Below are 17563 nucleotides of genomic sequence, written 5' to 3' on the forward strand. Positions count from 1 at the left end.
GGGGGGGCTGGGCGGTCCTCTCACCTCCCTCCTCTGACCCCCCTTCAGGGTCAAGGTCAGAGTGCTCAGATGCTCTCCCCCTCCTCCCCCCAGCTGGTTAGGACAATGGGGAGGGACGCGAAAGGGGAGGTCGCTCAGCTCAGAGGAATGGAGACGCTCACTTGGAGCGAGGGCTCTGGTCGCTGTGCAGACCCACAGCTTCGGGCCGAGTAGGGGCTCCTGCCCCCAAAGCCACTTCCCACCTCCCTTCCTGGACGGAGCTTCGAGCCAGGCCCAAACCGCGTCCCCAACCTGAGTGACCACGTCCACCACGGTGGTGGCCATGGCCATGGGGCAGGGTCAGCTGAGCACCCCATATGTGGCTGGGCAACAGAGGGCAAGCTGGGGGCAGGAGTCGAGCCCCCAGCCCCATCTCCCGCCGTGCCCTCCCAGCCCGCTCGGTGAGCTCTGCCTGGACCAGGAGGAAGCATGCTCGCCGAACTGCCTTTACTGTGGCCTTGGCGCTGCTCCCCGGCCCCCACAGACACAACGCTGGTCTTTCTGTGAAGATACCCTGTACCCACTCGGGGCCTGGGCTCAGGGTCAGACGGAGCACTTCACGGGGGTGTCCCGAGGTCGCACCCTGTGCGGTGGCCCGTGCTCCAGCTCCGAGGGGGGACCCCTGACACGCCGTCATTTCCAGTGGTCAAGCTGCTGTTGGGGGCAGTGGGAGTGACCCCCGAGTTCAGGGCCAGAGCCCTTTATTGGCGATGCACCGGCAGCTCCCCACTGGCCGGCTCGGTCCCCCAGTGCTTGGATCCGGAACCAGGCTCCCATCTCAGCAAGGTGCTGGGCGCAGGTCGGGGAAAGGTGAGGCACCTGGCGGCCCCGCTCCTGACCGCCTGGGCACCTGCAGGCGTCATCCCACTGTCCAACTCGGCCACAGCACACTGCCCGGCCCGGAGCCAGGCGGCCACCCACAAATCCCAGCAAGCACGGCCGGGCGGCCGCCACAGCCGGTTCCCAGTCCCAGCAAAGCGGCCTCTTCTCCCGGCGGCGGCCAGGTCTCCGTCGAGGAGGCGGTCAGGCGGCTGCCTTCGGCAGACCATCGGGACCCAGGAGGTGAGCGCCAGGGTCATCCAGGACTTGAGGCCCGGGTCCCACCTAGGGGGTTGAGGAATCAACGTCAGGGCAGGTGACAGGGAGCGACTTCCTTCCAGGAAGTGCCGGTCAGATAACACCCTCTTGGTGACGCCGGGCCCAGGGCCCAATCCTCCAGCACAGCCTCGGTCCCTCTGGGCAGACCTGGGGTGGACCGCAAGTCCTGGGGTGGACGGTAGAGGCCAAGGCCTGGGTGCATAGGTCACAGGTCTGGGAATTGGATGGATGTGGCGGAAATCCCGGCCCTGCCACTCGAGTAGGGACCCTGATCTGTTCTGGGGGTCCCCACATTCCAGACCCACCCTCCCCTCCTCTCAGCCTGGGGCTGAGCCCGCAGGGCACGTGCGGTGCGCGGCCAGGACTCACCTGAGTGGCAATGATGTATTTGATGCCGCCGGGGGTGGGGTCCGTACCCAGCGCAGCCTTAAGCTCATCCGAGAGCGGGACAGGCTCCACGGGCAGCCCCTTCAGAAACCTAGGAGACAAGGCAGGACTGGACGGGGAGTGCAGGGGTGGGGCACATGCAAAACAGGCAGATCCAGGATGGAACACGGAGCGGCGGCCGGGGGCTGGGGGGTCGTGACTACCGACGGAGTCGGGGCCTCTGGGGCTGACGGACGAGGGTGCCCAGCGTGTTCTTAATGCCCCGCGCTGTACACCGCAGAGTGGTTAAATGGTGGCTTGACGTTACGAGCACTGACCAGGCACACAGACGCCGAGTGGGAAGGCCGAGGGCCTGGCGCCGTCGCTGAGGGGAGGGTTTCGGGAAAGCTCCACGAGGCTTTGGTGCCGCCTCTCACCCTGGCCCACGGCTGTTGCTGTGCCCATTGGGGGACACAGCTTAAGAAGAAAAGGCCTCAGCTGACGCTCGGGTTGGTGTTAAACCTACAAACCACCCCCAGGGTGACCAGGGCGATGAGTCCTCGGTCGCGGGGCCGGCCCCACGTGGTGTGGAAGGTAGCACCCGGCTCTTCCCACCAGAAGTGGCACCGCCCCCTCTGGGTGACAGATCGAAGGGCCCCACCCACACTTCCCGCGCCCCTAGCGGGCAGGCGTCCCCTCACTGAGAACTGGGTCCCTTAAACAGCGGCGAGGAAGAAATCCAGACGCCCTGCCGTCACAGGAGATGCGGGCGGCACGTGCGTGCCCCCGGGGCTGGACCAAGCGGAGTAGCATCCGCGGTCGTGGGACACACCGCCTGCGGTCCCACGGGTCCCTACCTGCCGTGGCCTCCCGGGAGGGGGCCCACAACTCACTTGTCTCCGTTCAACTCGGGGGGGAAGCTGTGCCTCACGGCAGCCACAAACTCGGCCACGGTGTCGTCCAGGGTGAAGATCACAGCGTTGGCGCCCGCGTCAAACGTATATGCCACCTGGAACCACGAGGTCAGACCGGCTCAGACCAGCTCCCGGTGCCTGCTGGCCACCCGCTCGAGACGAGGGTGGGGGGCCGCACAACCAAAACAAGAGCGAGAGGGAGATGCAGCCCCCAGAGAAGGGGGCTCCGTGAAGCCCTGGCACGGCCGGCTCACGGCCCGGGGCGCCCCAGCCCCGCACCTGCCTTGGTCTGCCCGTGGTGCGCGTTGAAGCAGTGCACCAGGTGAATGATGCGCTGGGACGTGTCGTTGAGGTAGGAGATGGGCGGGAAGGTGTCCATGCAGGTGGCGTGGAACTGGTTGCTGTCCTTCATGGTCAACTGGCCAAAGGCCTGGAAGTCGCGCTCCCTGACGCAGCGGGTCATCTCGGCCATGCGTGCCGGCACCAGCGCCTCGGCCCGGAACTGCAAGGCAGGCGGCCGCTCCGTGAGCCGAGCAGAGCCACGGGGCCCGGCTTCCAAGCGCCCCGGGAGCCACCCGCCCAGCCGGCCGCAGCCTCACCCTGAGCAGGGCGCTGGTCTCCACGCTGGTCTGCATGCCCGCCGTGCTGCCCGTCGGCTTCTTCTCGGTGCTCACCTGTGGCGAGGGAGGGAGGTGTGCGCCACGCCCACGGCCTCGGGAGCTGCGGAGGCCCTCCCGCCCCCAGCTTGGCCCTCCAGCTCACCACGAGGATGAGGACACGGAGTTCCGGCCAGTGTGACTCGGGGGCCAGCTGACGGGCGATGCTGTCCTTCCCGTCGGCCCGCTCCCCCATCTGCCACTCCACGAAGCCGCCGTACAGGCTGCGGCAGGCACTGCCCGAGCCCCTGCGGGCCACTTCCGACAGGTCGCTCTCCACGCCATAGACCCGGGCCAGGGCGTAGGCTGCAGGCAGTGATGGGGGCGGGGAGGCTCAGACAGGCTGGAGGGGCGCCGGCCTGTGCTCAGTGCCACGGGAGGGGGGCACCTGGGGGAAGGAGGCTCGGCCCCCAGCTCCACGGCTGGCATCCAGCACCCACGTGCTCACGCACTCAGCCTCCGCAGGGGGCTCTGGCGGGAGGGGAAGGCCCCTGGGGACTGGGAGGCCTGTGTGCCGAGGGGCCAGAGAAAGCTTCTCTGAAAAGCTCTGAGGGGTGTCGATTGAGGCAGGGCCCAAGCACAGAGGGCAAAAAGTGTGCATGCACGCCTGGGGCTGCTGGCAGCGCTGGGCACAGGGCCAGAACTGGTCAAGGGTCTGATGCCAGGATGCGGACCTGGGGGTCCACGAGGCAGGCCGTCTGCCCCCGATGCAGCCTGGCTTACTGGTCTTTGGCTACATGGAGGCCGTGACTCAGCTGCCCACCTCTGTGGTAAGTGCCTTGGCCCCCAGCTTGGGGGTGGGGGTCCCTGCTGGAGAGTGAGCCAACAGAGAGGAGGGCAGAGCAGAGATTCAGAGGGAGAGATGGGTTCCCAGTAGGCCGTCTGAGAGCCTGGAGCTGGCCACAGCCCTTGGGATTCTGCTACGTAAGCCAAGAAATCATCCCCACTTAGTTTAAGCCAGTTTGAGGGGCGTTCTGTCACGCACAGGGTCCTATACACGGAGCTCAGCATTCAGACATATGACACAGCCAAGGCCACGGCCCTATGCCTGGGGCACAGCACTGGGACCCATCCCGGGCACCCACCTAGGCAGGCGTAGCCTGCCGCTGAGGAGGCCAGGCCCGCGGCCGTGGGGAAGTTGTTCACCGAGGCCACGTGCACCTTGTAGCTGAGGCTGAGGGGCAGCGGGTCCTCGTGGCCGTCGCTCCCCCGCTTGCGGGCCAGGCGACGGACTGCAGGGACAGAAGACAGCCCCATGGGTAAGCACGGTGGGGACGGGCCTCTGTCCGAGCTCCGCCTGCAGACCTCCTTCTCGGGAGACCCCAGGCCCCAGGCCCAGACCCAGCTGTGCTGACGGGCGTCCACAGCCCCTGGGGCGTGGGGGAGGTACGGGGGGTGGGGTGGGGGGTGGCGGCGGCAGCGCCTTCTGTGCACTCGGACCCGCCCAGCACGAGGAAGGGGCACAGGGGAAGGAGCGGGCCTGGCCTGACCCCAGCATCCCTGGGGCCCCCACTCACTCTCCCTCAGGCAGGCCTGGAGGCGCGGCTGCCCCATGTCCTCTTCCCGTCCATTTAGCCAAATCCGGTCCTCTGTGAAGTCCCTGCTGATGGCGGCCGTTGTGGTGGTTTTTAACTGGGAAAGAAAATGCAGGGCCTCCTGGGTGGCGGGCATCGGCCAAGCACCCCTCTCTGCAGGGGCCTTTCTGGCCCTGGTCCCTCCTGGGCGCCCACTCAGGGCAGTGGCTTTGCTGGAGGTGAAGGCCAAGGCGGGCCGGGCTCAGGCAGTGGGAACACCCCATGGGCGTCTACTACCCAAGGCACGGCCCATACTCCCATCTCCTGGCAGAGAATGCAGGGCAGGGACCTCCTAGGAGGGGGCCAGGCACGTGCATGCCTGTGCGCTGAGCACTCCTCACAGCGGGTGATGGGACGAGCAGCATTCGTTGGCTGGGGATTTACCGCCACCATCTGTAAACAAAGGTTTTGTAAATATTTTTTCGGTGTGTATCGCCAGCCCAGGCTCACCTGATCCTGGTGCAACGTGACGCTCAGAGAGGAGTTGATGGGCAGGATCAGCTCCTCGTCTCGCTTTCCCCCTGGAACACATGGCCCACGGCAAAGCCAGTCAGTGTCCCAGCCCAGCAGACTGGCGCACTGTTGCTCCCGCCCACCAACGCCCCACCCCTCCCCACCCCCACTGCCATCCCACAGCTCCCCAGCTGCCTGGACCCAGCTCTCTCACTGTACAATCTAAGTCCTCTTCCTGCTGTGCCCCCACCTTCAGGAAGCCCTCCTGGATTGCTCCCCCACTTCACTTAGCTCCCGAGAGCAGTGCTGGACCCCTTGCTTCACTGCTTCTTTCACCCGCTCAACAAATAGCCGTGCTGAGTGCTCTGATTATAAGGCCCTTGCCTTTTCCTCCCAAACAGAAGGAGCCCCAGTTACTGAAAACTCTTCAAATCTCCCTGTTCGTACCCCCTAGAGACAGCATTCCCCCCACTTCCGCTGAGCACTTCCATTCCTGTCATATCACAGCAAACACAGAAAACCTTCCAGAAAGTTCAAAATTTCAAATCCATTGTTAGGTACAGGTGCTGCACTCTTGTGCAGGATCTTTGGGGTGGCAGACAGTTACGGGACACAAGAAAGACGAATCCTGTTAGGTAATACATGAAAGTCCAGAAGGATCCCCCATAAACACACCCAACTGGTTTCTGGCAGCTCCTCGGAGGAGGAGGCACAGCCTCTTCCGAAAAGACTGCTGGGTCACTGGACATCCACCACTGAGCAGAGCTGAGCCCCACATCTCAGACCTTGGACAAAAAAGTCACTCAGAATGAATCACAGACTTAGATTTAAAATGTAAAACCCTAACACTTCTGGGAAAAAACATAAACAGTCTTCAGGACATAGGACTAGGAAAGACGTCTCTGACTTGGTACCAAGGATGGAGAAGATGACCCACTGGGCCCTTTGAAAGACCCTGTTAGGAGGATGGAGAGAGAAGCTACACGGTGGGAGAAAATATCTGCAAAGCACACATCCAGCAAGAATTAGTATCTAAAATATAAAGCGACCTTTCAACACTCCACGGTAAGAAGCAGACAATTCAGTTAGAATGTGGACGAAAGTCCTAAAGAGACATTTCACATAAGACTCTCAGAGGGCAAGCAAATGAGCACTGGGAGACCTGTTCAACATCACTGAGCGGCAGGAGGACACAAACTAAAGCCACAGTGAGATGTCACCACACACCCATTAGAAAGGCGAAAACAACAGCTGGTGACAACACCACATGCGGAAAAGCTGGATCACACCTACATTACATGTTGTTGGTAGGGATGAAAAATGGTACAGCCACGCAGGAAAAGTTTGTTTCTTTAAAAAACCAAACATGCAGCCACCCTATGGCCCAGCAACTGTACTCCGGGCCATTTATCCAGAAAAATGAAAACTTACGTTCACACAAAAACCTGTACAGAAAAGTTTACGGCAGCTTTATTCATAATTGACCCAAACTGGAAACAGCCCAGCTGCCTTGAAAGGGCATATGGCCAAGCAAACTGTGGCCCCTCTACGCTGGGAACGGAACAGGACAGAAGAACTGACTCCAAGATTCACCCGGGCGACTCTCCAGAAACTAGTGAGCCAGGAAAGCGAATCCCAAGAGCATTCCTGAGACCAGAACAAGACAGACACGGAGAGCAGGTCGAGGTGGCAGAGTGGGCGTGACCATGGGAGCCAAGCCCCCGCGGGGACGCGCGTCCTGTATGGACTGTGTCTCCCGCTGTCTAGCCCCGCGGGGACGGACGTCCCGTAAGGACAGTGCCCCCAGGTGTCCCGGCTGCAGGTGGTGCCCAGCTCCGCGATCGCACTGCCCTGCCGGGTGGAGGGCGCGGCGGGTCCTCACACCTGCACGCGGACACACAATCTCATCCAGACGAGGGCCCAGCCCACCTGCCGCGGGCGGAGGACCCGGTCCACCGCCCAAACCGGCCCCTCCGAGCCTCAGTTTCCCCGTCCGCAGGGCCCCCACATCCCGGGCCCCGAGGCCCGCCACTCACAGTACTTGATGACCGCGATGTTGACCGGCGCGGTGCAGGTCACCACCTCGAGCCGCTTCTCCGAGGCCATGGCCGAAAAACAGCGCGACCCCAGCTCCCGGCAGCAGGCCTTTCCGACCCGCGCCGCAGCCAGCCCCGCGATTGGTCCGCGTCGCCCCACCTGCTCGCGTGCCGCCCAATCAGCGGCGGGCCCTGTCCACGCTCCACTTCTCAGCCAATGAGCGGGATCGGACGATGGACTGCCGAAGCTGAGCCCGCCCCCGCTGGCCAGCGGACGCGCTCCGGCTCTGCGCAGGCGCGGGGATCTGTCCCAACGCGGTGTCCGCGCAGGCGCCGGCTCTGCGCAGGCGCGGGGTGTGCGCAGGCGCGTGGCGGCGGCCTTACCGGAAGCGCGCGGGTCCCTGAGGTGGAAGGCTCGAGGTGAAAGCTGAACTCAGCTTGGCGGGACGCGGGCCCCGCCGCCCGGGGTTCCCATAGACTCCGCACCCCCTGGGCGACCAGTTCCTGGGTGGCGGGCTGCTAAGGGAGGAGCTCCTTCGGAGATAGGTGCTTTCAAACCCCGCTCCTATTTTTTTAAGCTCCATATAAGCAAGGATTCTTTTTTCCTGGTTGAAATGGGTTGCCACATTTATATTGACTCTTTTATTGCTGTAAAATGTACCATTTTAACCACTTTTAAGCGTGCAGTTCTGTGGCATTAAGTATCTTTATATCGCTGGGCAACCATCCCCACTCTCCATCTCCGGACCGTTTTCATTTTCTTAAACTGGAACTCTATTCCTTACACAGTAACTCCCAATTTCCCCCTTCCCTTTGTAAAAATGTATTTTTAGCTTCAAAATGATTCAGGTGTCAGTGAAGATAGGAGTATGTGATATAAATTCTCCCACTCTGGGGGCTGCCGCCCCCCAGTTCTGTTCCTGAAAGTATCAGCAAATAGCTTTCTTCCCCTTCGGTGTTTCTTGGAGATCATCCCCGATGATCTAGGCTTGCCATAACTTGTCCACCGTGTCCCCTGTTGGTTGACAGTCGGGTTGTTAGCAATTTTTGGACACAAGCTGCTTTTTTGTGCAAGTGTGAGGTCTTCTGTGGGAGAAATCCCTGGAATTGGCATTGCTGGGCCCAGCAGGATATGCCTAAAGTAATGTTGATAGCTCTTGGCAAGTTCCCTCTGGAAGCTCCATTGATCACTGAAGCCCAGCCACAAAAGTAAGGGAGCCCGACCCTTCCCCAGCATCTCACTGATGTTTACAGCTGTGTTTCTGATGGTTGTTATTTTAAGGTTTTCTTGGAATCACTTTTCGGTTTCATGCAAAGCCGCTGAAACTTTTTTGAAGAGTTGCTGGTGGATTGCTCTGGACAGCGGTCGCGGTGTGTTCTCTGAGCCACAGAAGAAAGGTCACCCGTGAACCTCAGTGATTTATGCTCTGCCGTGGTAGTGATGTGAGGGACAGCACAGACGTTTGTGACACATCTGTTTTGCGCCAGGTATTGTGCTAGGTGCTCCACCCTACATCACCTGGGTAACTTCAGTTTTATGGTTTATAATTTAAGTATTTACCATAGAGTGAATGTGTCACCCCAGATTCGTATGTTGAAACCTAACCCCCCAGTGTGATGGCGTTAAGAGGGGGGGCCTCTGGGGGTGATGAGGTCATGGGGATGGAGCCCTCATAAAAGAGACCCCTCACCCCTTCTTCCAGGTGAGGACACAGCAGGAAGACACCACCCGTGAACCTGGAAGGGGCTCTCACCAGACACTGAATCTGCCAGCACCTTGACCTTGGACTTCCAGCCTCCAGAACTGTGAGAGCTCAGTGGTAGTTGTTTAAGCTGCCAGCCTGTGGTGGTGTTTGGTATAGCATCTTTAACACACTTAGCCAGTACTACATGTACGTGATTTACAGAGTGAATTACCAGATCCCCTTCTATACCCCCCGCCCAGGTTCCAGCTCACCAAAGGCAGCCACTTTTAAATCTCTTATATTTCTCTGTGTTTCTAAATAATCTGTTTCTTTTTCCTCTTTCTTTCTCTCTTTCCTTTATTTCCGTTTTCGATGGTGTCTGTGGATTACCACTAAGGAGGAATGAGGAATTCTCTTCCAGCCCCACCACAGTCCTTCCTCCCCCATACAGTTAAATGTTCTCAGAGTTATGGTGTAAACCATGTTCACGGTTGAACACGTAGGCATAAATGCCTGACTGTGTGCATGTGGGCAAAGGGCCCCTTATGTAGTGGGGAACCTTGAACAAACAAGCCCCCTGAAGGAGGGCTGGACGTAGACCCCCAGGCTGACACAGTGAGCCCCAGGTCTCCTGAATGGTCAGTCTACATGCGTGTATAAGATAAACTCATCATAGGGCCTCTATTTTCTTTTTATTTCTTTTTTTTTTTTTTTTTTTTTTTTTTTTGTCAGAGAGGTGTGGTTAATGCCTGTAGGGTCATGGTGAGGGTGATAAACCAGACGGAGACACATGTCCACACGTTGTGATTTGCTCCATTAAAACGTGTTTCACAGGCATGGTGCTAGGTGCAGGGAAAACGGAGTCAGCTTGAACTGTCAAGGTTGAGGGGCAACAGCGAAGCCTGGAGCATCTCCCATAGTCCTCAGATTTCCTGTCATGTTTCAAAGCATTTTCTCTTAATGTGGTGAAATACACGTAACGTAAAATTTACCATCTTAACAGTTTTCAGGTGTACAGTTCAGTGGCAATAGGGGCACTCACGTTGCTGTGCGGCCATCACCACCATCATCTCCAGAGCTCTCTGATCTTCCCGAACTGACACTCTGTCCCCACTGAATACTGACTGCCCACCCCTCCTCCAGCCCCTGGCAGCCACCCTTCTACTCTCTGTGTCTGAATTTGTCCACTCCAGGGGCCTCATGTAAGTGGAATCCTATAGGATTTGTCCCTGTGTGTCTGGCTTATGTCACTGAGCATAATGTCCTCAGGGTTCATCCACGCGGTAGCAGGTGCCAGGATTTCCTTCCTTTTTAAGGCTGAGCAATAATATTCCGTTGTGTGGATGGACCATTGCTTATCCATTTATCCATCAGTGGATTTTTGCGGTGCTCCTGCCTCTTGGCTGTTGTGAGGAATGCTGCTGTGAACGTGGGTGTCAAACATCCCTTCAGTTCTTCTGCTTTCAGTTCTTTTGGGTAGAATTGCCCAGTGGTAGAATTGCTGGCTCATATGGTAGTTCTGTGTTTAATGTTTTGAGGAACCTCCAGACGGTTTTCCCCGCGCCTGCACCATTTTACATCCCCGCCAACAGTCACGAGCTTCCCGTTTCTCTGTGTCCCCGCTGACCCTTGTTCTTTTCTTTTGCTCTTTTTCTGTGGTAGCCATCCCAAGGGCTGTGAAGTGTGAACTGGTGTCTCATTGCGGTTTCATGTGCATTCCCAGGTTTCCTCTTATTTGTGGTGATTTCTCAGTGTTGATGAGAGAGCATGTGGGACGGCGTTTCCCAGACGTTGGCATGCGTACCAGTCACCCAGGGAGTGTCCTGCAACGCAGGTTCTGAGTCAGGAGGTCTGGGAGTCTGCCTGTGTAGCCAGCGCCCCAGGTGTCGACGGCAGAAGCTGCTGGGTGAGGGCCACACCGTGAGTAGCAAAGACAGATAACACGGTGCACAGGGCCCCTGCAGTCAGGCCAACCCGGCGTGGGGGTAACTTTCCTAGCCGCAGAGAGCATGTTTCCTACAGCAGGGCAGTGCTCCCTGAAGGGACTTAGTGGATGGGAGGTGACTTGAAAAGATGATATGTGTTTGTACGTAGATTTTTCTTTATTGCCCTTTCGTTTCAATTCAGTCCACTCTAGAGATCCTCAGCAGCAAGGTTATTCTGGAACCGGGGACGTGTGAAACACCAGGGAGTGAGGCAGTAGGAGATGGAAAGGGAGGGAGTCTCCTCTTTCGGGGGAGATTACCTTGGTGGGGGAGGATTCGCTACTTACAGAAAAGGTGACATTGCAGAGGTGATGAGGTGCAGGTAGACTCCACCGTGAGGTAGTACACGTGGGTGATGCAGACGGTGTGGTCCAGGGCAAGCGAACGGAAGAGGAGTGGGGGGGGCGGAGCCGGGGGGGGGGGGGGCCGCGGAGTGGTGCTGGTGGGGGGGACGTTCTAGCGGTGGAGGCGGTGGGAGCCACTGAGCGGGAGAACATAGGAGGAAGCGCCTCTCTCCTCCAGGCCAAGCCAGCAGCCCGGGGGCAGCCAGACCCTCGTGTTTGCTGGCGACGGCACCCATTCAGAGCGAGAAGGGCCAGTGCCGCGGATTTCACTGCCCGCCTCGTTTCTCATTGTCCTCTCCGTCACCTTCTGGAGTCCGATGGGGCTTCTAATCTTGAAGGGCTTGAACTCGGCGACCTCTAAAGGCCCAGGACTCTGACCCTGCGCCCGCACAGCGAGCCCTGCTCCGTGGGTCCCGGCACTGGTTCGAGGCTTTTCTGCAGAGGACCGGGTGGCAAACACCATTGGCTTCCTGCATCCTCCAGCTCGGCCGCCACGACCTGCCTTTGCTGTGGCAGATCCAGAGCAGCCCTAGAAAACGAGCAAGTGACACGGACACGGAGGTGTGAATCTCAGAGAATTTTCAGGCCACAAAGTCTTCTTTTGATTTTGGTATTTTTTTACAGCGGTAAAATACACATAACACACAATTTCCCTTTTAACCGTGTCTGAGTGTTCAGTTTTCAGAGCGTTCGCACTGTGGTGCAGCCATCACCACCATCCGCCTCCAGAACTTTCTCACCGTCTTAAACTGAGACTCTGTCCCCATTAAACACTGACTCCCCGGCCCTCACAGCCACCATCTACTTTCTGTCACTCTGACTTTGACTCCTTTAGGTCCCCATGTCAGTGGAATCACATAGGACGTGGCTTTTTGTGTCTAGTTTATTTCACTGTGCATCGTGTCCTCAGGGTTCACCTGTGTGGCGAGCGTCACGGTTTCCTTCCTTTTTATTGCTGTGCAATGTTCGGTTGTACAGATGGACCACACTTTATTCATCCATCAGTGGACGCTGGGCTGCTTCCACCTCTTGACCATTGTGAATAATGCTGCTATGTCTTTTTTTTTTTTTAATATTTATTTATTGATTTGGCTGCACCGGGTCTTAGTTGCGGCACGTGGGCTCCTTAGTTGCAGCACGTGGGCTCCTTAGTTGCGCCATGCGGACTCTTAGTTGCGGCACGCATGCGGGATCTAGTTCCCTGACCAGGGATCGAACCCGGGCCCCCTGCATTGGGAGCACGGAGTCTTAGCCACTGGACCACCAGGGAAGTCCCTGCTGTGTCTTTTGCTTTTCTTTGGTATAAGCATCCCCAGCTCTTGGGCTGTCCAAAACAGGTCGGGAGGACTCGGTTTGGCCCCTGGCCATGGTTCACTGACCCTGCTCTCAAGCAAAACGGTCGCAAATCACATTCTGTGCTCCGCTTTGTGTTGCCTTGTAAGTATCCAGGAACTGCCCAGGCTCACCAGCCATCCCCATCCAGAGAAAACGGATCTCGGTGGAGTGGCCCAGGGCTGAGGGCTGTCGGCTGGACCATGTCCCGGTCATCACTGCAGGGGACGCCCGCCCGCCCGTTTTCTTCTTGATAACTTTTTCCCCCCAGAGCCATTGTTTCTGGGTAAAAGTTTTCCTGTTTATTAAGGAGCGTTTGATGCACATAAGAGAATACAGGTCACGTGGTCATTTAAAGCATCAAAAAATGAAGCCCTAGCCTCTACCACTTACTTGGAGAACTCCCACCAGTTTCCCCAAGTAACTGGTGCATCTCCCATCCTGGTCCACTCGCAGATGCAAGGAGGTGGGTGGCCCTGCTTTCTGTGAGGTCTTGTCCCTGCACAGCACTTCCTGTGTCTGAGCCTAGCTCTTCTCGTAGTTATGTCTCTAAGGACCCCTGACTCTTCCTTATAGGATGAATTGAGTGTCAAGATGACCCAGCTGCAGAGGACCTGCTGGCATCCTGGGAGGGTGAGGATGACAGAGTAGTGGGGTTGGTAGCAGAAATAGAGAAACAGAGCTCAGTTCACGCTCCACGCGGAGACTCGTGGGAGGTCACCCCGGCCTTCATACTTTCAGGCTGTCAAAATCACCTTCCGTTGTCTCTCTCTTGAGGGAAGAGTGTAACTTTCTAATAATCACAGAATGGAAGTTCTGAAGCCTTCAGAGTCCTTCTAAACTTGGCTAAATCGTGCCTGCTCCTCTGATCATTCATAAACTTTCATGGGGGTCCTCCTCCAGCAGGTGCCGTATCGGGTGAGGGGGGAGGTTGGCAACCTCCTTGTGGAGGTGAGACGGCTTCTAAAAATTGAACAAAGGGGACTTCCCTGGTGGTCCAGCGGTTAAGACTCCGCACTCCCAACGCAGGGGGCCCAGGTTCAATCCCTAGTCAGGGAGCTAGATCCCACGTGCCGCAACTAAAGATGCCACGTGCCGCAACTAAAGATCCCACGTGCCGCAACTAAAGATCCCGCGTGCCGCAGCTAAGGCTTGGCGCAATCAAATAAATAAATATTAAAAAAAAAAAAGACTGAACAAAAGCACAGCAGAGAGAGTGGCATCGGAGGCCACAGGTGACAGCGGTGGGTTGCCGGGAGATGCAAATATATGCTGTGGTCCCACGGGCGTGGCGACAGCCTGGAGAACGATGTGATTGTAACTGTCTTGAGAGCAAAGCCAGTCGGTGACATGGATGCATTTCAGTGAGGACTGTCTGTGGCCAGGGAGACCTCTAAAAGGTCACCGCGGTGGTCTGTGACACTGTCCTCTTCTGTGACGTAGGCTAAGGAGATAAACTGTCACAGACAGTGACAGTCTGGAATGGAAGGTCTCCAGGGCCAGCAGGGGAGTGGCAGCGAACAGAGTCTGAGGCCCGGAGGAGTGAGATGGGAAGAAAGCACAGGGTGTGTCGAGGGCCCAGGGCTGGAGACAGAGGGAGGGCAATCGTGGCAAATTCCACCCATGAAAATTCCAGAAAGTGCCATCGAATCTGTAGTGACAGAAAGCAGACCAGTGGCTCCTGAGGAGGTGGGGTGGGTGGATGAGGAAGGGGCAGGAGAAAGCTTCCTGGGGGTGGATATGTCCCTTCCGTCGATGGGGGCGATGGTGTCACAGGTGCTCATCGCACGTGGATGCCAGCGTACGTGCAAGTGACCGTATGCCAGCTACCTCTCAGTGAAACAGGTTTGATTGTGCAGGATTTTCTGTGAGGCCCAGGTGGATGATTTTGAACTGAAGGGCTCAGAGAGGGTGGGAGAGGGCTCTCGCTGTCGTCTGAGGATAACACACTCGTGGTGTCAGAGGCGCTGTCTTTGCCCAGCTGCTCATCTAAAAGTACTCGCCTTCAGTCTTGGAACCGAGAGGGCAGCGCGGGAAGAAGTTCCACAAGTGGGGAATGAGGCTGCATCTGGAGGAGGGCGGGGTGTGGGTGGTGAGCCCCCTCCCCTCCTCCTGCTTGCGTCTCTTTTTTCTTTTAATGTATGGATTTTAAATTAATTAATTAATGTATTTGGCTGCGTCCGGTCTTAGTGGCAGCACGCGGAATCTTTGTTGCAGCACACGGGATCTTTCATTGCAGTACATGGGCCCATCTTTGCAACATGCAGGCTTCTCTCTAGTTTTGGTGTGCAGGCTCCAGAGCACGCAGCCTCAGTAGTTGTGGCGTGCGGAATCTCTAGGCTCTCTAGTTGTGGCGCGTGAGCTCTAGAGCGCGCCGGTTTAGTTACTCCGCGGCATGTGGGATCTTAGTTCCCTGACCAGGGATCGAACCCACGTCCCCTGCGTTGGAAGGCAGATTCTTAACCACTGGACCTCCAGCTAAGTTCCTCGCGTCTGACGTTTGCGTCTCGGGCCTCGATTATAGGCCTAGCGCACGTATGCACATGTTCAAGAAGCCTGAGTTTCAGGAGCGTTGCCTGAGTGCAGGGCCTCCTGCAGGGCCTGATGCCATCGTGAAGAGACTCAGAGGCCCTGTTTCTGCCAGCACCATGGCCTGAGCCCTAACCTCGTCCGTCTGCATGGCCCCTGCTCCCCCCGTATTGAAATGACTGACGTTTTCCCAGGAGTAGCTCACTCTACCCTGGATCCCACTCCCAGCTGCCATGTCTGACCCAAGTTTGGATCTCTGCTCTGCCATTGGCCAGTGGGCCTCTCACAGTCCCAGCCTCTGTGTGCTCCCATTCCCTACAGAATCCTTTCTCTTGGAGCCTGTTGGGTGGTGACACAGCTGGCAGGGAGCCAGCATCACCCTGGAGGCCCCGTGTTTGGACATGGGATCTTTACAGAGGGGATTAAACTAAAATGAAGCCAGTAGGTAACCCTGATGACTGGGGAGATAAGAAAATAGGACCCAGGGCTTCCCTGGTGGCGCAGTGGTTGAGAGTCCGCCTGCCAATGCAGGGGACACGGGTTCGTACCCCGGTCTGGGAAGATCCCACATGCCACGGAGTGGCTGGGCCCGTGAGCCATGGCCGCTGAGCCTGTGCGTCCGGAGCCTGTGCTCCACAACGGGAGAGGCCACAACAGTGAGAGGCCCGCGTACCAAAAAAAAAAAAAAGAAAGAAAAGAAAATAGGACCCAGACACATAGGCGGATGACCACGTGAGGAACTGGGGAGAAGCCGGCCTCGGGAGGAACCACCCTGCCGACCCCTGGATCTGGGACATCCGGTCTCCAGGACGCTGCGACAGGAAAGGTGTGTGTTAAGCCGTGGGCTTGTGGTACCCTGTCATGGGTTATAACACACCAGTTCCCCAGATCTTAGGAACAAAGGCACAGAGCAGGCTGCTCTGCATGTGTAACTGTAGCCGTTAACAGGGACCCTCTGTGGGCTCTTCAGCGGCCCCGGGGTTATCCCCGCTCTTGCAGGTGTTTGGTGAATCTTGAGAGGTGCCTTCCGGCCGCGTCTGCCAGCGTCTTGTTGCTGAGCTTCCCGTGAGACGTTTACGGTTCCAACAGAGACGCTTAAGGTCTCACTGAGACCCAGGGCGCTGGGCTCCCGGAGGCAGAGTGCGGAGGGCTGTTCACCAGGGGCTGCGGGCTGCCTACCTGCCTTTAGCCCCCAAGCCCAGCTCGCAGAAGCCCATGTCAGCCCTCCTGTGGACCAGGCGCTCCAACCTCCCTTTCCTCTTTCTCCTCAGCTTCTCTCTCCTGTTCCCCAAAGCCCGGTCAGCTCTGAGATGGTGAGTGTCTCTTGCCGTTCTCCTTGCTTCCAGCCCATCTCCCTCTGCCTGCCCTCCTCCTCCCCCCACCAGGCGTGGGAGGGGACCCGCTTCCCATGTGGATTCCAGAGCTCCCCTTCCTGCGCGTCCGGCCGCCCTCTGACCGTCTCACCCCACGCCCTGGCCCTGCGTCAAAAACGTATCTGCTCTCCTGATCTGGCGCCTTATTTGTGGTTTCCAAGTGAAAGGAAAGCTCAGGATTGCTTACTGAGCAGCAATGTGGTTTAGGAGCCAAGACTACAGACTCCGGAGCCAGAAATCCCAGCCCTGCCGTGGACCCGCCGGGAGACTCTGGACAAGCTGCTTGGGCCCTCAGTGCCACGTCCTCCCTCACAGGGATAAAGCCGTGAGAGGGGTCGTGTCGGTGCCACGCCATGTCCGTCCGCAGTAACTGTTGATTATTGTCGGTCCCCAAAAAGCTCTCAGGTGAGTGCAGTCGCCCTTCAGAAGAAACTTCATTAAATCAGGAGTAAATAACACAGCCTCTGTAGCTTCCAGTTTTCTGAAACGAGGGCTCCAAACACGGCGTCGTCTACTGTATGCACGAGGCTGGGAAGCCTCGCCAGCTGGGGTGGGCAGCTGGCATCCAGCCCACACTCCTTGGCCTCCCTGTTCGAGCCAACCACTGTGGAAAGTATTTCCCTCATCAGGGGACATGTGCCCCCAGCTTACCTGCTTCCAGACACCCGCACATGTGGTCCTGCAGCCCAGCTGCCCCTGTAACTAGATCTGGGGCTTGATCCGTGCAGCCTGGATAAGCCCAGGAGGCTGCTTGCTGGGCCTCCTGGGGCTGACAACGGTTATTACCTTTGTGCTAAGCACAGCAGACCCCTATCCAAGGGCGGGAAAAAGCCGCAATTGTGAGACAAGCCCCAGAGCTGGATCGAAGGGGCAAGAAAGTCTGGTTTAGACCAAGGCTCGCCCTGGTCCCTCTTTATTCCCCCATTCCCTCGGTGTTTGTCCAGGGCCTGTCCCGGACCAGATGGAGGTTAGGCACGTGGGATGCAGAGGCTGCCGCCACGTGGGGGGTTCGTGGGATAAAGTGGCCTCGTGTGCGATGCGAAGGGCGACAGGCTTGAACTTGAGACTGCGGGGCAGGCAGCCTGTCTGAGGCCGGAACGGCGTGAGCTGAGGAGGTCGTGGAGCCGCCCCTGGGGTGCAGGATGCAGGCTGAATGGGAGATGGCAGCGGGGGCCGGGA

The 17563-nt window shown here is 58.0% G+C and overlaps 1 protein-coding gene and 1 long non-coding RNA gene across 3 annotated transcripts; one reads left to right on the top strand and one right to left on the bottom strand.

Annotated features, from left to right (window-relative positions):
- Positions 1–469: 469 nt before the first annotated feature.
- Positions 470–7290, bottom strand: MVD (mevalonate diphosphate decarboxylase). The gene is made up of 10 exons (XM_032613157.1): positions 7137–7290; positions 5098–5168; positions 4591–4705; positions 4159–4305; positions 3180–3379; positions 3017–3091; positions 2701–2919; positions 2397–2512; positions 1507–1615; positions 470–1143 (listed from the first exon to the last, which is right to left on the bottom strand). The coding sequence occupies exons 1-10, from the start codon at positions 7204–7206 to the stop codon at positions 1063–1065; spliced, it is 1203 nt and encodes a 400-aa protein (XP_032469048.1). The 5' UTR covers positions 7207–7290; the 3' UTR covers positions 470–1062.
- A 254-nt stretch (positions 7291–7544) lies between these two features.
- Positions 7545–16786, top strand: LOC116743515. Of its 2 annotated transcripts, XR_004346798.1 has the most exons (5): positions 7545–7682; positions 8419–8624; positions 8840–9028; positions 16283–16324; positions 16546–16786. It is a non-coding gene; the product is annotated as an uncharacterized LOC116743515 (long non-coding RNA). The 2 variants fall into 2 exon arrangements; XR_004346797.1 differs by lacking the exons at positions 16283–16324; positions 16546–16786 and having other exon boundaries at positions 8840–11193.
- The last annotated feature ends 777 nt before the right edge of the window (positions 16787–17563 follow it).

This window comes from Phocoena sinus, chromosome 19 (assembly GCF_008692025.1).
Source record: "Phocoena sinus isolate mPhoSin1 chromosome 19, mPhoSin1.pri, whole genome shotgun sequence".
Lineage (NCBI taxonomy): Eukaryota > Metazoa > Chordata > Mammalia > Artiodactyla > Phocoenidae > Phocoena > Phocoena sinus.

Excerpts from the sequence above, each read along its gene's own strand:
- MVD (XM_032613157.1), bottom strand. The coding sequence starts at position 7,206 with ATGGCCTCGGAGAAGCGGCTCGAGGTGGTGACCTGCACCGCGCCGGTC. Across the intron at positions 4,306-4,590 it reads CCAGGCCTGCCTGAGGGAGA|TCCGTCGCCTGGCCCGCAAG; the intron begins GTGAGTGGGGGC and ends CTGTCCCTGCAG. Across the intron at positions 1,616-2,396 it reads CCCGAGTTGAACGGAGACAA|GTTTCTGAAGGGGCTGCCCG; the intron begins GTGAGTTGTGGG and ends CTTGTCTCCTAG.